The sequence below is a fragment of the Mandrillus leucophaeus genome, unplaced genomic scaffold (assembly GCF_000951045.1).
Source record: "Mandrillus leucophaeus isolate KB7577 unplaced genomic scaffold, Mleu.le_1.0 Scaffold133, whole genome shotgun sequence".
Classification (NCBI taxonomy): Eukaryota; Metazoa; Chordata; class Mammalia; order Primates; family Cercopithecidae; genus Mandrillus; species Mandrillus leucophaeus.
The window spans coordinates 2422416-2443936 of record NW_012101288.1 but is presented as its reverse complement, the minus strand read 5'-3'; the positions used below and the strand labels follow the sequence as shown (position 1 = coordinate 2443936).

Here is a 21521-nt window from a genome sequence, read left to right as displayed (position 1 = left end):
CCCCCGTTGCACGATTTCAACCCTGTGGCATGCTCTGGACTTCTGTAAGCAGACTAGTGTGGCAGCTAGCCATAAGAAATAAGGCTGCTACTTGCAGCAAAGGATTAAGACCAACCACCAGATTAAGAGGCCAAGCAACTAGAAGCCACACACCCTGCAAACACTGTCCCAGGCTAGAGATCCAGGATCAATCCTTGTGTTGGGTCACATGGGGAAATTTTCAGTAACACAAACTTGCACACACACACATTAAAAATGTATATGTATATATGCACAGATAAACATATACATCTATTTGTATGTTATATATACACATATACTATTTTTATTTCATTTATTTATTCATTTATTTTTAATTTTTTTTTAGGTTCAGGGGTACATGTGCTGGTTTGTTATACAGGTAAATTGCATATCACAGGGGTCTGTTGTATAGATTATTTTGCTACCCAGGTAATAAGCATAGTACCTAACACGTAGTTTTTTGATCCTTATCCTCCTCTCTCCCTCTACCCTCAAGTAGGTCCCAGTGTCCATTGTTCCCTTCTTTGTGTCCACATGTACTCAATGTTTAGCTCCCACTTATAAGTGAGACTATGTGGTATTTGGTTTTCTATTCCTGTGTTAGTTTACCCAGGATAATGGCCTCCGGATCCATCCATGTTGCTTAAAAGGACACTATCTCATTCTTATAGCCAAGGCAATCCTAAGCGAAAAGAACAAAGCTGGAGGCGTCACACTTCATGACTTCAAACTGTACTACAGAGGTACGGTAACCAAAAGAACATGATACTGGTACAAGAGCAGACACATAGACCAATGGAGCAGAAGAGAGAACCCAGAAATAAGACCACACACAAGTAACTATCTGATCTTTGAGAAATGTGACAAAAATAAGCAATGGGGAAATGACTCCATTTTCAATAAATGGTGCTGGGATAACTGGCCAACTATATGAAGAAGATTGAAACTGGACCCTTTCCTTATACCATATTATACAAATATTAACTCAAGATGGATTAAAAACTTAAATGTAAAACCCAAAACTATAAAAACTCTCGAAGACAACCTAGGCAATACCATTCAGGACATAGGCATGGGCAAAGATTTCATGACAAAGCTGCCAAAAACAACTGCAACAAAAGCAAAAATTGACAAACGGGCTCTAATTATACTAAAGAGCTTCTGTACAGAGAAAGAAACGAATGGGAGAAAAATTTTGCAAACTATGCATCTGACAAAGACCTAATATCCAGCATCTCTAAGGGACTTAAACAAACTTACAAGAAAAAAAAAAAACTCCATTAAAAAGTAGGCAAAGGATATGAACAGACATTTCTCAAAAGAAGACATACATGCAGCCAACAATCATATGAAAAAAAAAAGCTCAACATCACTAATCATTAAAGAAATGCAAATCAAAACCCCAATGAGATGTCATCTCACACCAGTCAGAATGCCTATTATTAAAAAGTTAAAAACAAAACAAAACAAAGACAGATGCTGGTGAAGTTGTGGAAGAAAAGGAATGCTTTTACACTATTGGTGGGAGTGTAAACTAGTTCAACCATTGTGGAAGGCAGTGTGGTGATTCCTTAAAGACCTAAAGACAGAATTACCATTCAATCTCGCAATCCCATTACTGGGATATGCCCAAAGGAGTATAAACTGTTCTATTATAAAGACACATGCATGTGTAGGTTCATTGCAGCACTATTCACAATAGCAAAGACATGGAATCAACCTAAATGCCCATCAATGATAGACTGGATAAAGAAAATGTAGTACATATACACCATAGAATACCATGCAGCCACAAAAAAGAATAAGAGCATGTCCTTTGCAAGGACATGGATGGAGCTGGAGGGCATTATTCTTAGCAAACTTATGCAGGAATAGAAAAACCAGATTCTGCATGTTCTCACTTATAAGTGGGAGCTAAATGATGAGAACACACAGACACATAAAAGGAAACAACTCACACTGGGACCTATCAGTGGGTGAAGGATGGCAGAAGGGAGAGAATCAGGAAAAATAATTGATGTATACTAGGTTTAACAGCTTAATACTTGGGTGATGAAATAATTTGTACAACCAACCCCCATGTCACATATTTACCTATGTAACAAACCTGCATATCTTGCACATGTACCACACATACTATTTTATTTTTATTTTAAGTTCCAGGGTGCATATGCAGGATGCGCAGGTTTGTTACATAGGTAAATGTGTGCCATGGTGGTTTGCTGCACCTATCAACCTGTCACCGAGGTATCAATCCCAGCATGCCTTAGTTATTTTTCCTAATGCTCTCCTTCCCCGACCCCACCTCCCACCAGGCCCCAGTGTGTGTTGTTCTCCTCCCTGCGTCCATGTTATCTCATTGTTCAGTTCCCACTTATAAGTGAGACCATGCGGTCCACAAATATGATTTTTAATATATACACACTCATTTATAATTTCAATGTGTATCTATATAAATATAAACATATGTACATTTTTAGTAACCTGCAGTGATGACTTCAGTGAATTAAAACAAAACAAAACAAAATACCAGCAATAGTCTATTAAAGAAATCACTTTGACATCGGTAGGTCTCACACAATATACTACCTAGTAATTCCAAAACCTAGCTGGTTATCAGAATCATTAAGCTTTTAAAAACTATACATTCCTGAGTCATGCCTAAGACCTTTTGATTCCAAATCTCTGAGACTGAAGTCCAGGAATCTGTATATTAAAACACAAAACAACAAGCTGATGACTTAAGTTAGGAAACTGCTGGTTTACCAATATAAAATGCAAGTCCCGACGCTGAAGGACAGTGTTAGAACCAGGGTGCAAAGCAGATGTTACTATTTGTACCACGCCTGTGTCCCAGATAAAGACAATTTCAGAAGTATCTTTTTTTTTTTCTTTCTGAGACGGAGTCTTGTTCTGTCACCCAGGTTGGAGAGCAGTGGTGCGATCTCGGCTCACTGCAACCTCCCCCTCCTGGGTTCAAGTAATTCTCCTACCTCAGCCTCCTGAGTAGCTGGGATTACAGGTGCGTGACACCATGCCCAGTTATTTTATTTATTTATTTATTTATTTTTTTTTTTGTATTTTTAGTAGGGACAGGGTATCACCAAGTTGGCCAGGCTTGTCTTGAACGCCTGACCTTGTGATCCACCCGCCTCAGCCTCCCAAAGTGCTGGGATTGTAGGCGTGAGCCACCGTGCCCAGTCCAGAAGTATCCTTAGAATCAGTAATAACAGGAAACTAATGTGTCCTAGTAGCTGTTCTCTTCTCAGATGTGCCCAGGTGTGCCACTCTCCAGGTAAAGGTGTAAAGAGATCAAGAAAGCATATTTTTATGGGTGTAGTATCAGTATTTACTTCTTCAAGAAAGTTACCCACACTGGGTTCCTATTGGCCCAAAATGCTGAGTGAGACATCTTCCATGTTGAAGTCCTGCTTATTAAATATCTCTTTTGAGAAAGATTTTCTCACAGTAACAAAATCCTATGGTGATCTTTACGAATATAATTTTGTGCAAAGAAAGAGTGAAGTGTAGGAGCCAGGCAGATGGATTAAAATCCTAGCTCTAACACTTACTATCCGTGTGTCATTGTTTCTTCAGTTATCTGAGCTTTAGTTTCTTTGTCTGTAAAATGGGGATAACAATGCCTAGCACTCGTAGTTATTCTGAGGACTGGAGAATATCATATTTGCAAAGCACCTGCACATACTCAATAATTAATGGTAGTAGTTGCTGCTATTTTTATTAAAATAATCTGCTTAGTCTCAATTGTATATACCATCATCACTGTGGCTGATTGCGCAAAGGCTTTCTTGGGACTTTATAAAACCCATCTAGACCCACAAAGAAGAAAATCAAATTATTCCCTCCACTAGTTTTGTGACGGTATTTACACATCCTCTTCAGAAGGAGTAAGATGCTCAAGGGAATAATTATCATGAATCTTAGTATTTTACAAAATATTCCTTAGATAAATATTTCATCACTGCTTAACATTTATGATAAAAATTAAATCCAGATAGTTGACTCAAGTTCAGTTTCTTAAGTGCATGTCAAGTCTAACTCACTTTTGAAGAAATGGAATATTCATCACAAATATGTCCTTTGTAGACATAAAACCTGCACAATCTAGAAGCATGCTTCCGGTGTCCTTGTCATTTGAAATCCAAGAAAAAAAATTTAACTTGCTTTTAAAAAAAGAATTTTTGTATTTCTTTAGTCTTCTAGGGCATCTTGAAATGTCAAGTACAAGCCTTATAAAATATTATAAATGTCCAGACTTAAGTTTACCTTGAAAATAGTGAATACTAATATTAGCTAAAATCACATTTTTATAGAGAAATGCTTTATATGAATTAATCTCCATGACAATTCTCTACAGTCAAATATTATTTTTTCCACTTTACCACTGAGGAAAGTGAGGCTTGGAAACATGAAGTAATCCATGTCTTGCCTGTTCTTCCTAGTTTTCCTGGGGACCACCCTGATGTCTAGGGTGGGGACTGAGAAATCCACCCTATATTAGAGGAGCTCAAAGATCACAGGATAGGTCCTGAGGTCACAGATACCAAGAAAAGAAGAGGAAGGAGATGAGAGCAGTCACAAGATTTACAGTGCAATGAAAGATGAGACGAAAACGCTTTCTTCTGGAATGACCTGGAATGAAAACTGAATGCCTCAATGCACTTGGCTATGAAATATGAACTTGCACTATTGCTTTTCAAAGTGTGGTCCTGTACTCTACTGGCTGCCTAGCAAGAGGCTGCAACTTGTTCAATGAAGAAGTCCAGTTTTTACCGGACTTGTTTATGGCCTCAGGCCCAGAGTTGAATAAGAGCTACCTCTAAGAGTCAAAGATTCCCCTTGGGAAAAGCCAGAATAAGCTAGAAACATTAGAAGAAAAGATGTTTCATCTTCTCCTTTTTATTATTTGTTAAGATCTCTCTCCTTCTAGGTTAAATTCAGGGGGTACTATTGGTTTCAGCTCCAGGAAAGGGATGCTAACCTTTCCCTAAGCTTTCAGTCAAGGCGATGGTACCTGGTTTGCGCTTTAAGTTTGTGCCTGTCAATAACAGAAGACAAAGATTTGGCCAGGTGTTGTGGCTAGCGCTTGTAATCCCAGCACTTTGGGAGGCTGAGGCAGGAGAATCGCTTGAACCCAGGTGTTTGAGACCACCCTGGGCAACATAACAAGACCCCCATCTCTACAAAAACAAAAAAATTAGCTAGACATGGTGGTGCAAACCTGCAGTCCCAGCTACTTGGTAGGCTGAGGTGGGAGGATCACTTGAGCCCAGGAGTTTGAGGCTGCAGTGAGTCATGATTGCACCACTGCACTCTAGCCTGGGCCACAGAGCAAGACCTTATCTGTAAAAATTAAAATTAAAATAAGTAAACAAACAAGAGAAGGCAAAGACAGAAAAGGAAGAAAAATGAGCAGTAAGGAATAGCCCACCACCCCTACCACACACCACACTCACGTACTCCTTACACTGTCCAAGGAGCTGAAAGCACCCATTGAACATCATTGAAAATGTTTGTTGCAGCTTCCTTCTCCTTTCCCTAGAGTAGGCTTTACTCACACAGGACTGGGGAAATAAAGGCACAGTAACATTAAGTGATTTCAGTGCTCAGAGTGGAGGAAAATAAAAAACTTTGCCTTCCTGAATTTCTGGACAGTGAAGCCTGACTGGGGAGTTTTCTGGAAGTGTCTTCTCAGTCATTTCAGCAGTAAGTTTCATCATCCTGCGTTTGCTGTCTGTCTGTTCCAAGCCATGGTTGTTATTGTTGTTGTAATTTTTTTTTCCCCAAATGCAGCTTTGCCTTTTAGAATGGCCTGAGGTGGAGCAGGAATAACTGCAAGGTGTTTGTGCTTACTCTATAAACAGTACCTCCTCTCCTACTGCCAAACCAGGGAGAGCTGGCCCTCCAATGCAGCATGTCTTCTGGGGTGCTTCGTGTCCAAGGTCTGTCTCCCACCATGAAAGTTGTCCTGGGCCTCCTACCTTACAATCCTGCCCAGTAATTATTAATATCTAACCGTGTTAGAACTTTACTATCCTTAAGCCCTCAGATCAGTTGACTGAACAGATCACAGCCACCTAAATAGGCATTTTTAATCCATCCTTCATTTCTTCTTTCCTTCTCTACTGTCTCTGAGAAGACCCTTTGGTTTTTCTGGCCCCAGGGAATAGCCATGCTCTTATCCCTTCCTTCCATCTCCTCTAGGTAAATAGTCTACAAACTGTCTCCCTCTGCCATTGAAGTTCTCTCTTCTTCTGGATTCTTCCCTGTAGGCAGTAATGAACAACTCTGTCCAGGCTGAGCGTAGTACACAGCATATTATATGTGCTCGATTAAGACATTGCTGATTGATAAAATATGTGGTCCTTCTCTCAAGCAAGGCAGCCATGTTACACAATTTCAGGGGCACCATTTTGTTTTATTCTGTGTGAATGGCATCCCCTCCTGTTGCACATTGAAATGATATTGCCTTCAAATATCTCTCCTAAAAGAATCATCACAGGATTCATATAATCTTTTCTTTAAACATGGCCCTATAAAGAATGAGTATCCTCAGAAATCTAGTTTGGAAAAGCAAGCCCACTTCCATCTAATATGTTTTCAAAGTAAGAATCAGACATACTCTAAAAGTTTGACTTCCAGATTGAAAGAGAAAGTAAAATAAAATCCAAGTATAGATATCTTATCACTTTATTACAGCTCTAAGACTTTTAATCCTATAGAGGAACACATGTTTGGAGGGATAGCAAAATATTTATCAAAAGTCTGTGTTGGTATATTGGTGTTAAAAGAAAGAATTCCAAAACCAAATGATTCAAACACTAATCCAACATGTTTGATTTGTGAGTTCTTTGCCAAGATTGGACTTCATGCACAGATAGATCAAATAAACTCACCAAACTAAATCTTTAGAATTGCCATTTTCAGAACTTTAGGAATCACGAAGGAATCCAGGTGTGTAACCACACAGGATCTTAGCCTACGCCCTTTGCCAAAATATATAAATATTTCTAGACGTTCCTTCCACATGTACAACAAGAACGCTACATAAATCTAACTGTTACAGAATGCCTTCTTCAGATACATTCACCTAAACATGTTTCACGGACTAAGTAATTCCATTTGATGAACAGAGACTACACTGAGATTTTACACAAATGAAAGTTTGGTGTTAAAAAAAAGCGGGGTGGAAGTAGAAGGGTTGCACATCTACATTCTATAGAAAAAAAACAAGAACAATTTCACTATTCTTGAACAGTATAGCTACCCTGAGCTAAAAGCAAGCCTTGTTTGAGTAGAGAAGTGAGCGCTCAAGTCAATTGTTTGCTAACCTAGTAAGTTTGACCAAAAACACCAGTGAACGCCAGATGTGTTGTCCTTCATTGGCTTGGATCTAAGTGGTTGCCACTCTATAATCCAGTCTTGAGGAAAACTGTGGAGCTGCTCACATGTCTAAATCGGTGACAGTTTAAGGAAGATCAGCCTCTGTGTCCCTTGCTGAAAATTTAATGACTTCTTATTGCCTTCATGTTAAAGTTCAAAATCCTTAGTTGGAAAAAAATAGATGATTTAAGTGAATTTATGCTTACCTCTCTAACTTCATCTCTTAACAATCGCCCCACACCTAAGTATGTGTGCAAATGCATTCAACACACACACACAATTACTCTAATCTCCTGCCATAACTAAATGAAATACAATATTGGAAATGCCCCACCTTCCCTCACCTCTATCTCTTTGTATATGTCGTTCCCTCTGCTTGCAATAGTTTTCCTTTCCTTGTTCACCTGGCCGACTTCTATCTTTCAATCGAGACTCGGCCTAGATGGCACATCCTCTGAGAAGCCTTCTTCCAGCCTCCAAGTCTAGCTTGGCTATCCATTCTTTGTGTTTTCACAGGGCTCTGCTCCCATTATAGCATGTAATAAAAATTTCTTATTTACTTGCATTTCTTCCCAATAAACTATGAACTCTTTGAGAACAAGAACCTCAAACCTGGTTCAGTAAAACTTTATCAACTAAACAAATACCAGATGTTAATGTATCCCTTTCCTGAACATCTTTACACTTTATTGTACTGCTGTCCACTTGAACAGATGAAAAGAACCAATAATTGAACTATATTAAATAAATGGAGATTGCCATGTAAGCGATACTACAGAAAGCCATTCTATTTAAATTTCAATTCATATGGTTCTTTATTTCCTTTACATGTATGCCTCAAGGATTCGAAAGAACTGGAGAAACCTACTAAACCAATGCACACAATAAACTATATTCAGGTTATGGGAGCACTCGGAAAGGGATGTGCTAATTTGGGAAGGTTTGATGAAAGTTCCTAGGGTTTGACGAAGTAATGAACATAGAAGATGTCAGTGAAGGGAAATAGATGCAGGGTAGGTGAAATATACATAAACAGGAGAAAACAAAAAGCAAAAACTGGCTTGACTCCCTTACATAGAAGCCAGTCAGCAATAAGAGTGACCTGGTGAAAAGTCTACTTTGCTAAAAACCAGCCTTAGGCAAGATCTTACCCTCTGGCCTGGTGAGCCATCACGTCCTGGTGAACCAACGCCTCCTGGGATACCCTATGTAGAACAGGGACAAAAAAGAGTCAGGTTCACAGGAATGAGTCATCTGCTCACCCAGCTTCCCTGAAATAGATGAAGGCCTCCAAAGAAACCTAAGAGCATAATGGTGAACCCTTTGTAACCCACAATCCAGACTTAGAAGTTATTCATGGGCAAAGAACATTGCCTGTCAGAGCTCACCTGAGGAACATCAGTGTGACTCTCAAAAGCGGCTTAGGGTAAGTGAATATAGGCAAACAGTCTTTAATATGGAAAACACTTACCAAGATCACAACTGACTTCAGAAGCTCCAGCTTTTTTTCCCCCCTTGGCAAAGGTGTAGACTGACAGCAATAGACTTAAAAAATAAAAATATTACCTGTGGACCTGGAAAGCCAGTATCTCCTTTCTCTCCTTTTTCTCCTGGCATTCCCTGAATATCCAAAAGTATACAGAGTTAAGTTCACACAGGGAAATTCTTAGCATTTTCTTTTCCCTCTCTCATTATTTAAATGTTTTCCAAAGTAAATTGTGTTCACACTAACATCTAAACAGAATATATATCCTTTTTTTTTTTTTTTTTTTTTGAGATGGAGTCTTGCCCTTGTTGCCCAGACCGGAGTACAGTGATACGATCTTGGCTTGCTGCAACCTCTGCCTCCCGGGTCCAAGCTATTCTACTGCCTCAGCCTCCGAGTAGCTGGGATTGCAGACGCCCGCCACCACAACCAGCTAATTTTTGTACTTTATTAGTAGAGATGGGGTTTCATCATGTTGGCCAGGCTGGTCTCAAGTTCCTGATTTCAAGTGATCCGCCTGCCTTGGCCTCCCAAAGTTCTAGGATTACAGGCATGAGCCACTGCACCCAGCCAACAGAATATATTTCACTTTCCACATATGTTATACCATTTATGTAAACATTCGTATGGAGCTGAACATTTATATACCAGGATAGTTTTAACATAGAATATACAGTCCAATATGGCGAGGCCAATACTGTAAATACATGGAGGGCAGACTTGAACATTTCAGTATTATTTACAGTTTGGATTTTACAATCTCATATCTATGTAGATTTGTTTTGTTTTGCTTTGGCTAGAAGATACTCAAATGGAATATAAGAAGGGAAAAGCAAACACAGAATCTGGCATGTAGTAAGACCTCAACCAATGTTTATTATTAGTAGTAATTACACAATTTGGCACATTAATGCTTTCTAAAATGTAAAAATAACACTGTAGGAGAAACTTCTCAGCTAGGCAGACACAATCATATGTGCAGAAAGATTGCCAAAAATTGTGCTTAAAAGGATCTGGTTGCTTCCAACATGAATTAAAGAGATTGGTTTTATTCTTAACTGTAGACCCCTATAGGAAGATTAATGAAGATTAGTGAATGGAATTAACTTTTTTTCAATGGTACAAAACGACTTTCCAAAGAAATGCAGCTATATAAAGTACACTGTCTAAAATTCTAAGACTCTCACTCTCCATAAACTGCACTTCGATGTCATCTGAGATAAGGATTGTGAATAAACGGCTTTTATTAATTTATATCAGCAGTTACCACACATAATGAAAAAACTTAAATTTGTATAACATTTGTTACTTTCTGGATGTTATCACATCCATTAAGAATTTAGTTAAAAGAGAAAAAGGGCTATATATGCTAAGCTTTGTTCTTTCTCTATAGACACAATGCTTGTGGATGGACCTACCTCCAATAGTATGCATGTACTTATTTGTTAAAAGACCTTCATCATTGAACAAAAAATGGCTAAGGGCACAATTAGTGAAATGACACTCCGTCATTGTTTTCAAAGGGACTGATATTCATTATGAAGACACAGAAGACAAAAGTTCATTCTTTGTAACCGCATGGAAAAGAGACAACAATAAAATCCATCTGAATGTTTGAACATAACTCACGGGCATTCCTTGAATGGACAGACCACTTGGTCCTTGGGGTCCAGGTGGACCCTGAGGTCCTGGTAGACCAACTTCACCCCGAGGGCCATCTGGTCCCTGGAAGGCAACAGAGAAGTATCATCCTAAAAGTAAGTTAGACTCTCTGACATCTAAAAAATATTTCTGCTTAGGACAATTATAATTTGTTTTCTTATATAGTTTTTCCCAAGATAGGAAATACTCAGGATAACAAGACATCAAGCTTCAAATGATTTACCTTCCAGGCAAAATGTCATCAGTAAACCATAAAAGTAAACACACAGGGATTGCTGCAACTTTATGATTACCATTACTACTTTTGCTTCTGTAAATAAGAGTGCTATGCCAATTACGTAAGTAATGAGACCCCCCACACTCCATAACAAATTTATAAGTGCTTCACGACCACCCTCCTAGTCTGGGAAGGTTCACACCGTCCAGATGAACTACATTCTGTCTGTCTTCACTACTGTCAACCACCTACCTCAGGGGGACTCCTCTGCATTTATTGAGAACTTTGCACCTAGCCTCTGCTTTCTTCCTTACTTTGATGCTGCCATCACACTATAACTGCTTCAATGTCCACTGAACGACCTTCCCTAGGCTTAGTATTATTTTACTTCCTTCTTTATTTTTTGTTTTTGAGATACAGTCTCATTCTGCTGCCCAGGCTGGAGTGCAGTGGCACGATCTCAGCTCACCACAACCTCCTGCTCCTAGGTTCAAGTGATTCTCCTGCCTCAGCCTCCCGAGTAGCTAGGATTACAGGCGTGTACCACCACACCTGGCTAATTTTTGTATTTTTAGTAGAGATGGGGTTTCACCATGTTGGCCAGGCTGACCTTGAACTCCTGACCTCAGGTGATCTTCCCAATTTGGCCTCCGAAAGTGCTGGGACTACAGGTGTGAGCCACCATGCCCAGCCTATTTTACTTCCTTTCTTTTTCAGGATCAGACATCCCTTTCACCCTTACTTCTGTTACCCTTACTTCTGTAGCTTGGACCTTGCTGCGGTTTAACTAAAACTAAACCACGTAGGAAATCTTAGACCCAGAAAAATCTACTTATCCTCAACCTCTTCTGTCTCATTTTGTGACTTCAACTAAAGCTATTCTTTTATTAAATTGGATCTCCAACATCTGGGTATCATCTTAGATGTGAGACTGGTGAACTCATTACTTGGGACAAAGAATACAAGAAAAAAAAAGCCTTTGTGGGGGTAAAGTGTGGGTAGATAACGAGTGCAGACTAAGACTTGTTAAGATTTAGGTGCATGGGATAAACCTCATGGAAATGCCCAGCAGGCCAAGGAGTAAGGCTAGGTCTGGATTTGGGAGTAGTTGAAAATATATTTATAGGTGAGGTTATTAAAGAGAATATATTGAGTGAGTGAAACAGAATGTGGATAAAAATGAGATGATAATCAGGTAGAAGGGAAAGGAAGAGAAACCTGGGGAAGAATCTGAAATGAAAAAGCCAGAGAATTAGGAAGAGGCTGAAGATGGAGTGGTACTGTGGTACAGAAACGGCCAAAGGAGGAGAAATTTTCAAACAAAGAAGTGTTTGATTGTGTTAAATTTTGTAGAGATCTCAAGAAAAATTAAACCCTAATCTATGGAACTGGTAACAAGCAAGTAATTGGGAACTTTTATGAGAGAATTTTCATAGGACTCCCAGAGGAAGAGGAAGCATATATGGGTTGAGAATTCTTTGGGAGGTGAGCATGTGAAAGCACTGAGTGATAACTATTCTTACAAGGAGCATGGCATAAGAAGAAGGAAGAGGGAGGGAGTGGGATTTTTTAAAAATACAACGGAGGCGGCAAGGAGGCAATTTTTATGTATTACTTAGTATTTATAATGGTTTAATAATATATCATTTTAACATATAATAGTTAAATAATATATTATTTATTTATTTATTTTTGAGATGGAGTCTTGCTCTGTCTTGCCCAGGCTGGAGTGCAGTGGTGCGATCTCTGCTCACTGCAGCCTCCGCCTCCCAGGTTCAAGCAATTCTCCTGTCTCAGTCTCCCGAGTAGCTGGGATTATAGGTGCCCGCCACCACACCCAGCTAATTTTGTATTTTTAGTAGAGACAGGGTTTCACTATGTTGGCCAGGCTGGTCTTGAACTGCTGACCTCAGGTGATCTACCTGCCTCAGCCTCCCAATGTGCTGAGATTACAGGTATGAGCCACTGCACCTGGCTGAGTTTAATAATATATTATCAAGAAATTGCAAATAGAGTAGAAGGGCAAAAAGTAGGGGGTCCCATTTTATTCTGTAAAATATGAGGCAAAAATGATGAGGGGAGACCAAGAAGAAGGTTGCTTTGTCCTTCCAAATTCTTATTCTGTATTTGCTGCAACAAAATAAAAAATAATACATATTGAGACCTTCTGTATGGAAGGTATCTATTCCCGCACTGTCCACATTGGTGGACATGTCAACATTCGTTGTCCAATAAGACTTTTTTCAAAAACCACTACATATTTGGATCTGTGATTCATCAAAATCATCATACAGAAATAACTGTATCAGTAGCAGTCCCATGGGAATGGATAAATGGAGGAAATGGGTAGGTCTTGGGACCACCAAACATCTATGAACTCATTTATCTTCATGATTAGAACAATCATCCAGTGATCATGTTAGAAAACACCGGGGTCATGCTGATAGAGGCATTGGGAGGAGGGAACTAGAATCTATAGGAGCAGAGGGGCATTGCCTTTGGGTGAAACTGAGGAAGATCCAGTGCACCCTTGCTTGAGAGGAGGCCTCCAACTGCTGCCCTTCTTACAGCACCATAAAAGATGGAGCCAAGTAAGATACATCAAGTCTGTCCCAGTAAACAAAATAAACAAAAAAGGAGACATCTTATGTTCTGAATTTTGAATTGGGTAGTATCTGATTATCTTCAGCCTTCTTTCATTTACTTCTTTTTTATCCCAATATTTTCTTGTACCTTGCTTCATCTGTTTCCAATTTTATGGTAAAAAGCCTTGCAATGTTCTCCTCCCCGTGAATAAATGTTATGTAAATTTAATAAGAAACCATATTGAGCAGTAAGTCAACCAAGATGGATGGAGAAGAGAACATGTGGAGCAACATGGGGAAAATGAAATGGGAGTCAAGTTATAAAGGACCTTCAATGCCTCAGCAAAGAGGGTGAATGGTATTCTGAAGGCAACAGCATGTGACTGCAGGTTTTTGAAGAGTATGATGTGATCCAGCATAGACTTTAAGGAAATTAATCTGGGGGCAGATGTGAAGAATCAATCGAAATGTTAAGCCACTTGGGACAGAAGACCAGTTAGAAGATTTGCCAAGAGCCGGAGAGAAGATGGGGAGGCCTGAGGTTCATTAGTGACTGGGCTTCTGCCAGTCCTCAGGATGCCTTTGTGCAAAGTAGAAAAATGTGTTTCTTGACATGGCTTGGCATGGCTTGGTTTCTTGGCGGGTGCCTTTGTACAGTGTACAACCTGAACCACCATATTTGATGACCCTGGGCAGTAAGAATGAAAAACGGAGTTGTGTGTTTGATTATATATAGTGCAGTGGAGAAGGAGGAATCCAAAACCTGAGAAATTACCTGGAAAGGAATGATGCCAAGTTGTGGTTCTGCATGATTCCTCTAAAGATATGCTTTTGTTGTAGGTAAAGGAAGAGAAGAATGTACAAATTGTGAGAGAACTACCTTGGAGACTAAACCACTCAGAACATTGACATTCTTATTTCTGATCCAGAAGCCTTTCTTTCCACTGAGTTATTAAATATTCTTTTGGATTAAAAAGCATAGTCTCTTAAAATAAGGAAGAAGAGTTAGGCACAACTTTCATAAAAATAGAAGGAAGTTTAGATTGCAAGAGTGAACTAAGTCATACTTAATTCCAAAATGATGGCTATTTATGAGAGAGAGAGAGAGATGAGACAGAGAGAGAGAGAGACAGAGAGAGACAGAGGCGGGGGGAGACAGAGAGAGGGAGGAGACAGACAGAGAGAGAGAGAGAGGGAGAACATGCACATTACCTTTGGACCTGGTTCACCTTGCTGGCCCTTTGGTCCTCGGAGTCCCGGACCACCCTGGCAAACAGATGTTAAATATTAGCTCAAAGACAAATCTCAAAACAGTGTATTTCATTCATTTTCCTTAATAGTATGAATTAACTCATTATTATTTCATGTAAAGGCCAACACACTGTGTAATAGTATACATTCATCATGATCCTTCACTGGAAATTTACCACCCAGCCCCAGCCCTTTCATGGTTTTGGAAAACTTTCTTTGCCAAATCTTTTTTAAATACTGAAACATCGTAAGATTTTATTTACTTAGTGATTATAGAAGACTACCATTACTAATGATCCAAAGAATACACAGTTAATCAAAATTATATATGTTATATAACATATATATAACATATAAATCATAACTTTGAGATGATCCAATTAAATTGTAAAAAGCACATGAAAGTAACAACAACCTAATTTTCTTTACACAACAAAAGGACAATTAGTTTCATCTTTCTGAAAGTTGTCATTCATATTTCCCCTCAAAGTTTTTGCCATATTAATGCCCTATCTAGACTATTATTTAATAGCAGTATTCTTTATATAGATATATATCTACAAACATAATATGTATATACATGTTATATATATATTTCCTGTATGTACATTCACATGTGTCTAAACACATGTGTGTATTTACTGAATATCTTAATTGACTATTTCACTTATTTTAAAAGCAAATACAGCATTACAGTAAATGAAAAAAAGTATCGCTTGCTAAAACTATAAGGTAATCTTAGAAATCAATACACTGTAAATACTGCTACTAAATTTAGCTAGATTCTGTTTCTATTGAAATCTGTGAGCCAAGAGTTTGCTCTTTAATAAAAAGGGAGACGAATAAGTGTTAGGAGGACCACGTGCGCACCAGACAGAATTTATCTTTCACCTGAGCAGAAGGATTGAAAAATCCTTGAAAATGGACTAACTTTCTGCCTGTGTGATTCCAATTTATTTCATGCTATGTCCAGGATTACTGAAAGGGATACCGTACACCATTAGCAGAACACTGTATCGCTTAAGAAAACACTGGGTCAGGTGATCTTTAAAATTTCCTTGGCTTTTAAAAAAAAATTTACATGCACTCTTCCTTTTTATCAATTAGTTACTCATCTTCTAGATTTTAAAAATACAATTATAAAATGTAATTTTATTCATGTGCATATGTATCTATAGAAAATATTGCCTATAGTATTATTGTATTTTTGCTGTGTATGTTTTAAATATGTGATGTCACGCTTTTTACACAGCTATGACTTCAACTTAATATGCTTTAGTGATTTTTTATTATAGCACACATAGATCTAATTCATTCTTAACTGTTGCATAGTTGTCTGAACCTTGGATATGTAAGAGTTTGTTTAGCCATTCTTTTATTATTGGAAATTTAGGTAGTTTTATTCCCACAATTTTCAGCCATTTAAATAATGCTTCAGGCTGGGCGCGCTGGTTCATGCCTGTAATCCCAGCACTTTGGGAGGCCGAGGCCAGTGGATCACTTGAGGTTAAGGGTTCGAGACCAGCCTGGCCAACATGGTGAAACCCCATTTCTACCAAAAATACAAAAATTATCCAAGCATGGTGGCACAGGTCTGTAATCCCAGCTGTTTGGGAGGTTAAGGCAGAAGAATCGCTTAAACCCAGGAGGCAGAGGTTGCAGTGAGCCGAGATCATGCCACTGCACCCCAGCCAAAATGATAGAGTGAGACTCAGTCTCAAAAAATAAAAAATTAAAAAAAATTTAAAACATGTTTCAATTGACATCCTTACATATCCCTTAAGTAAAACTTACTATTTCTCAGAAGAAGATACCAAGAATAGAATCATAAGTGAAAGCTGATAAATTTGCAGATACATTATCAGATTGCACTCTAAACTAACTGTGCCAGTTTATAGATCTGCAAACAGTTTAAGGGGGGCCCTGTTTCCTTAAATCTTAATCAACCCTGAATATTTCCAAACTTTACATTTTTATCAACCAGATTGCTAAAGAAAAACCTTATTCTTGTTCCAATTTTCATTTCCCTGAAAACTATTATGATTATGTATCTTTTCATAAGTTTATCTATTTGCATTTATTCTCACTGTGACCATCTATTTATACACTTCACTCAGTTTTCTATTGGGTTACATGTCTTTTTCTCTTTAATGAGTAGAAATTCTTCATAAGAAGTCATACATTGCTTGGTGATGGAAGTGCATTCTGAGAAATGTTTTGTTAGGCAATTTTGTCATTGTGTGAACATCATGGAGTGTACTTACACAAACTCAGATGTTATATATACTTTTATTTATAGATATTTTCTACATGGAAAACTAAATGTCCCAGCACCATTACTGAATATCAATCATTTCTCTACTTGATCTGCAATGCCAATATCAAGTGCCGTATATCAGATTTCTATACATGCTCCATTATAGTTTTTCCTCCAGCGTGTCAGACACTATGGCTGGCTCCCTAAGAGCCTTTTCTGACCCCCTTCTCCATTTCACGCCTACGATAAAGGCCAAAAAAGACAGATACTTGTTGTCTTGGCTTTTCTTTGCAAGCAGGAATAGTTGTGTTAAGCAGTTTTGGCCAATTTGATCAAGAAGCAGCAAACCTAAGAAAAGCAACATAGGAAGCTAGAGCAAGCACAAGTCCTTGAAGAAGTTGTCTAGCAGCCTCATTTGCCTTCTTCAGATCATCTGCCTCTAAACCTTTTACTGAGCAAACAATAAATGTCCTATTGTCCTCATAGTTTACACTACTGTGTTAGCTAAATTTTCTGTTTCTCGCAGCCTAGTCTATCTCAGTCAATATACCCAGTCTGTCACAACTTTTTGTTTGTGCATCTTAAATGATCTGTTTTCAACTGAAGATTTTATTCAAATATATATTCAAATATATCTTCAACTGAAGATTTTATTCAAATTATAATAATCAAGACTGTTTATCTCACAGATATTCATGTCAGAGGCACTGTGTCCAAAAGCCAGGGATCATTTTATACTTCTAACTTAATTTCCACCTCATCCTTAACTCTTGTCACTGGGCATGGGACAAGAATTCAACAAATACTTGTGGATGAAAACAATCATCTTTTCAATAAGAGAGGGTTAGCCTTTGCAAAGAGAATAGGATTCTTCTATTCAGGTCTTCCTACAGATCCTTTGGTTTTATTGATACATCATACTACTGTGAAATTCATGAATGAGAAAACAATCAAAGTATGTTCAATCGTCAAACAGAATTTATTACATATTGCTCAAGATACTATTTCTTAATTAGTTTATTATTATGCTTTATTTAGAATACAAAATTTCCTTATTTGAAATTTTTGAAATATAACATTTCAATTGCCTTTTTCTTATTTTACACCTTTTTTCCCCTCCAAATCAAAGCTCAACCCTTCCCTTTCACATCTCTGCTCCTTCTCCTCATTAGAAAGTTTGCTGTTTAGGTCACAAATAAATATTTTATGACTTGTTCCAGCATATTACAGATGAAAAAACTTGAAAACCCTCCCACTTATAAACATGCATTAATGCTGGCTAAAACACTATTGTAATTAAGAACTCTATTCTTAAGAACCAAGAAGAAAAAAATAAAACTAAAAAAACTATAGTACACATGTGAACTGAAAGTGCCCTCAGGAAGGATGGGAAAGGTGGCTGAGACTTGCTGGAGAGTTTATGTTTTAGAGCTCACACAGGCAATAATAATAACCAAGACATCTAATTTGCGATGTTAAAAACAGTATTAAAACACTGGGTAGTAAAAGCATGTAAATTATTAAGAAGACGATCTAAGTTGAAAGAATTCCAACTCATCACACTGGCAAAGAAGTATAGAAATGCTGATTATTTCGAACTTTGTTAAGCTAAGTATATCTGGTAAAAACTTCTGGGTCAGCTATTAATAGAAAAACCAGGGCTAATATCCAGAACCTATAACGAACTCAATCAAATTTACAAGAAAAAAACAAACAACCCCATCAAAAAGTGGGCAAAGGATATGAATAGGTACTTTTCAAAAGAAGACATGCATACAGCCAACAGACACATGAAAAAATGCTCATCATCACTCGCCATCAGAGAAATGCAAATCAAAACCACAATGAGATACCATCTCACACCAGTTAGAATGGCAATCATTAAAATGTCAGGAAACAACAGGTGCTGAAGAGGATGTGGAGAAATAGGAACACTTTCACACTATTGGTGGGACTGTAAACTAGTTCAACCATTGTGGAAGACAGTGTGGCAATTCCTCAAGGATCTAGAACTAGAAATACCATTTGACCCAGCCATCCCATTACTGGGGATATACCCAAAGGATTATAAGTCATGCTGCTATAAAGACACATGTACACATATGTTTACTGCAGCACTATTCACAATAGCAAAGACTTGGAACCAACCCAAATGTCCATCAATGACAGACTGGATTAAGAAAATGTGGCACATATACACCATGGAATACTATGCAGCCATAAAAAAGGATGAGTTCGTGACCTTTGTAGGGACATGGATGAAGCTGGAAACCATCATTCTCAGCAAACTATCACAACACAGAAAACCAAATACCGCGTGTTCTCACTCATAGGTGGGAACTGAACAATGAGATCACTTGGACACGGGAAGGGGAGCATCAGACACTGGGTCCTATTGTGGGGAGGGGGTGGGGGGAGGGATAACATTAGGAGATATACCTAACATAAATGATGAGTTAATGGGTGCAGCACACCAACATGGCACATGTATATATATATATGTAACAAACCCACACGTTGTTCACATGTACCCTAGAACTTAAAGTGTAATTTAAAAAAAAAAGAAAAGAAAAGAAAAAAAAGAAAGTAACAACAAAAAGATAACCAAAACAAATCTACTATTTCATAGAAAAAAATGCAAGAAAAAGAAAAGCCATAGAGTATACTTTCCAAACTAGCGGAGGGGAAAAAAAGAATGCAATAAAAGCAAAATTTAAAGACAAAAATAAATACAATCTCAAGCAAGAAATATATATGTGATACAAATAAAAAAGCAAAAATTGAGAAATCAAGAAAAACCAAGAAAGTAAAATTAAGGTTGTGGATGTAAATCAGAATAGGTCAGTTATCGCAACCAATAGAAATGGACTAAACTACAAAAGAAAGATTGTAAAACCGAATTAAAAGCAAAATCTTGGCATATGCTATTTAAAGAGAAATAATCTAAAATATAAATATAAAGACATCAAAATGTTGCAAATAAACAATGAAGAAAATATATATGTTACAAATTAATATTTGTTAAGATTTGCCCATATATTTGCTATTTCTTTGGTCATAATTTCTTCTGGTATTATTTTTCTTTATTTTAAATTATGTCTTATGCATATTCCTTAGAGAGAATATTGGTGGTAAATTAATAGTTTTCATTCATCTGAAATATTTTTATTTCTGACATCTGAAGTGTTTTCAAAAGATAGTTTTCAGTGAGGCATGGTGGCTCACGCCTGCAATCCCAGCACTTTGGGAGGCCAAGGCGGGCAGATCACCTGAGGTCAGGAGTTCAAGACCAGCCTGACAAATATGGAGAAACCCCGTCTCTACTAAAAATACAAAAAATTAGCCTGGCATGGTGGCACATGCCTGTAATCCCAGTTACTCAGGAGGCTGAGGCAGGAGAATCACTTGAACCTGGGAGGCAGAGGTTGCGGTGAGCCGAGATTGTGCCATTGCACTCCAGCCTGGGCAACAAGAGCGAAACTCTGTCTCAGAAAAAAAAAAAAGATAGTTTTCACAGTTGTACAGAAATTGCTAATTGTCCTCACATTCATTTCCACTGCTTCTTTGTAATAATATGATCCCCTGAGTTTTAACTAAACACATAACCATCCATCTAGGGACTTGATTTCTTGTAATCCTATGTAAGTAGGTATGACCTTATGACTAAGTGCTGGCTAATGGAATATGAGAGAAAGAGTGCTGCATATACCCTGGGTGTTGTTCTTAAATGAAAACCAAATGCTGTCCTCAACCATTTTCTCCCTTTCCAACTGGCTGGAATGAGAACATGCAAGGTAGACAAATTAGAAAATTAATAAATTAGACAAAGAATCCAAAACACAAATATTGGAAGCATATTAATATTAGACAAATCAGACTTGAAGTAAAAAGCATTACTGAAGTTAAATGGTTTCATTTACAATGATTCATATAACAAGCCAATAGTAAGACAACAATTGTAATTTTTTTAACATTTTAACATAATCTCAGGATACATAAAAAGTTAAAATTAAGCAGAATCAAGAAGTTCTTTGAAACTAATGAGAACAAAGGTACAACTTACCAGGATCTCTGGGACACAGCTAAAGCAGTGTTACGAGGAAAATTCACAGCACTAAACACCCACATCAAAAAGTTAGAAGGATCTCAAATTAACAACCTAATATCACAACTGAGAGAATGAAAGAAGCAAGACCAAACCAACCCCAAAACTAGCAGAAGACAAAAAATAACCAAGATCAGGGCTGAACTGAAGGAAATCAAGACACGAAAAAACATTCAAAAGACAACAAATCCAGTAGTTAGTTTTTTGAAAAAATTAGTAAGATAGATAAGCCACCAGCTAGACTAATAAAGCAGAAAAGAAGGAAGATCCAAATAAATACAATTACAAACGACAAAGGGAATGTTAACCTGACCCCACAGAAATAAAAGTAACCATTAGAAACTACTACAAATACCTCTATGTACACATACTAGAAAACGTAGAGGAGATGGATAAACTCCTGGACACATACACCCTCCCAAGACTAAACCAGAAAGAAACTGATTCCCTGAACAGACCAATAACAAGGTCTGAAATTGAATCCATAATAAATAGTCTAGCAACAAAAAAAAGCTCAGGGCCAGAGGATTCAC

The 21521-nt window shown here is 37.8% G+C and overlaps 1 protein-coding gene across 1 annotated transcript in view; it reads right to left on the bottom strand.

Annotated features, from left to right (window-relative positions):
- The window catches only part of COL14A1 (collagen, type XIV, alpha 1), a 263059-nt gene that overhangs the window by 54124 nt on the left and 187414 nt on the right, over positions 1-21521 (bottom strand). Inside the window, exons 37-40 of the mRNA XM_011973001.1 lie at positions 14588-14641; positions 10541-10636; positions 8992-9045; positions 8577-8630 (exon numbers count right to left, since the gene is read on the bottom strand). Coding sequence (XP_011828391.1) covers positions 8577-8630; positions 8992-9045; positions 10541-10636; positions 14588-14641 — 258 coding nt within the window. The remainder of the gene's footprint in view (positions 1-8576; positions 8631-8991; positions 9046-10540; positions 10637-14587; positions 14642-21521) is intronic.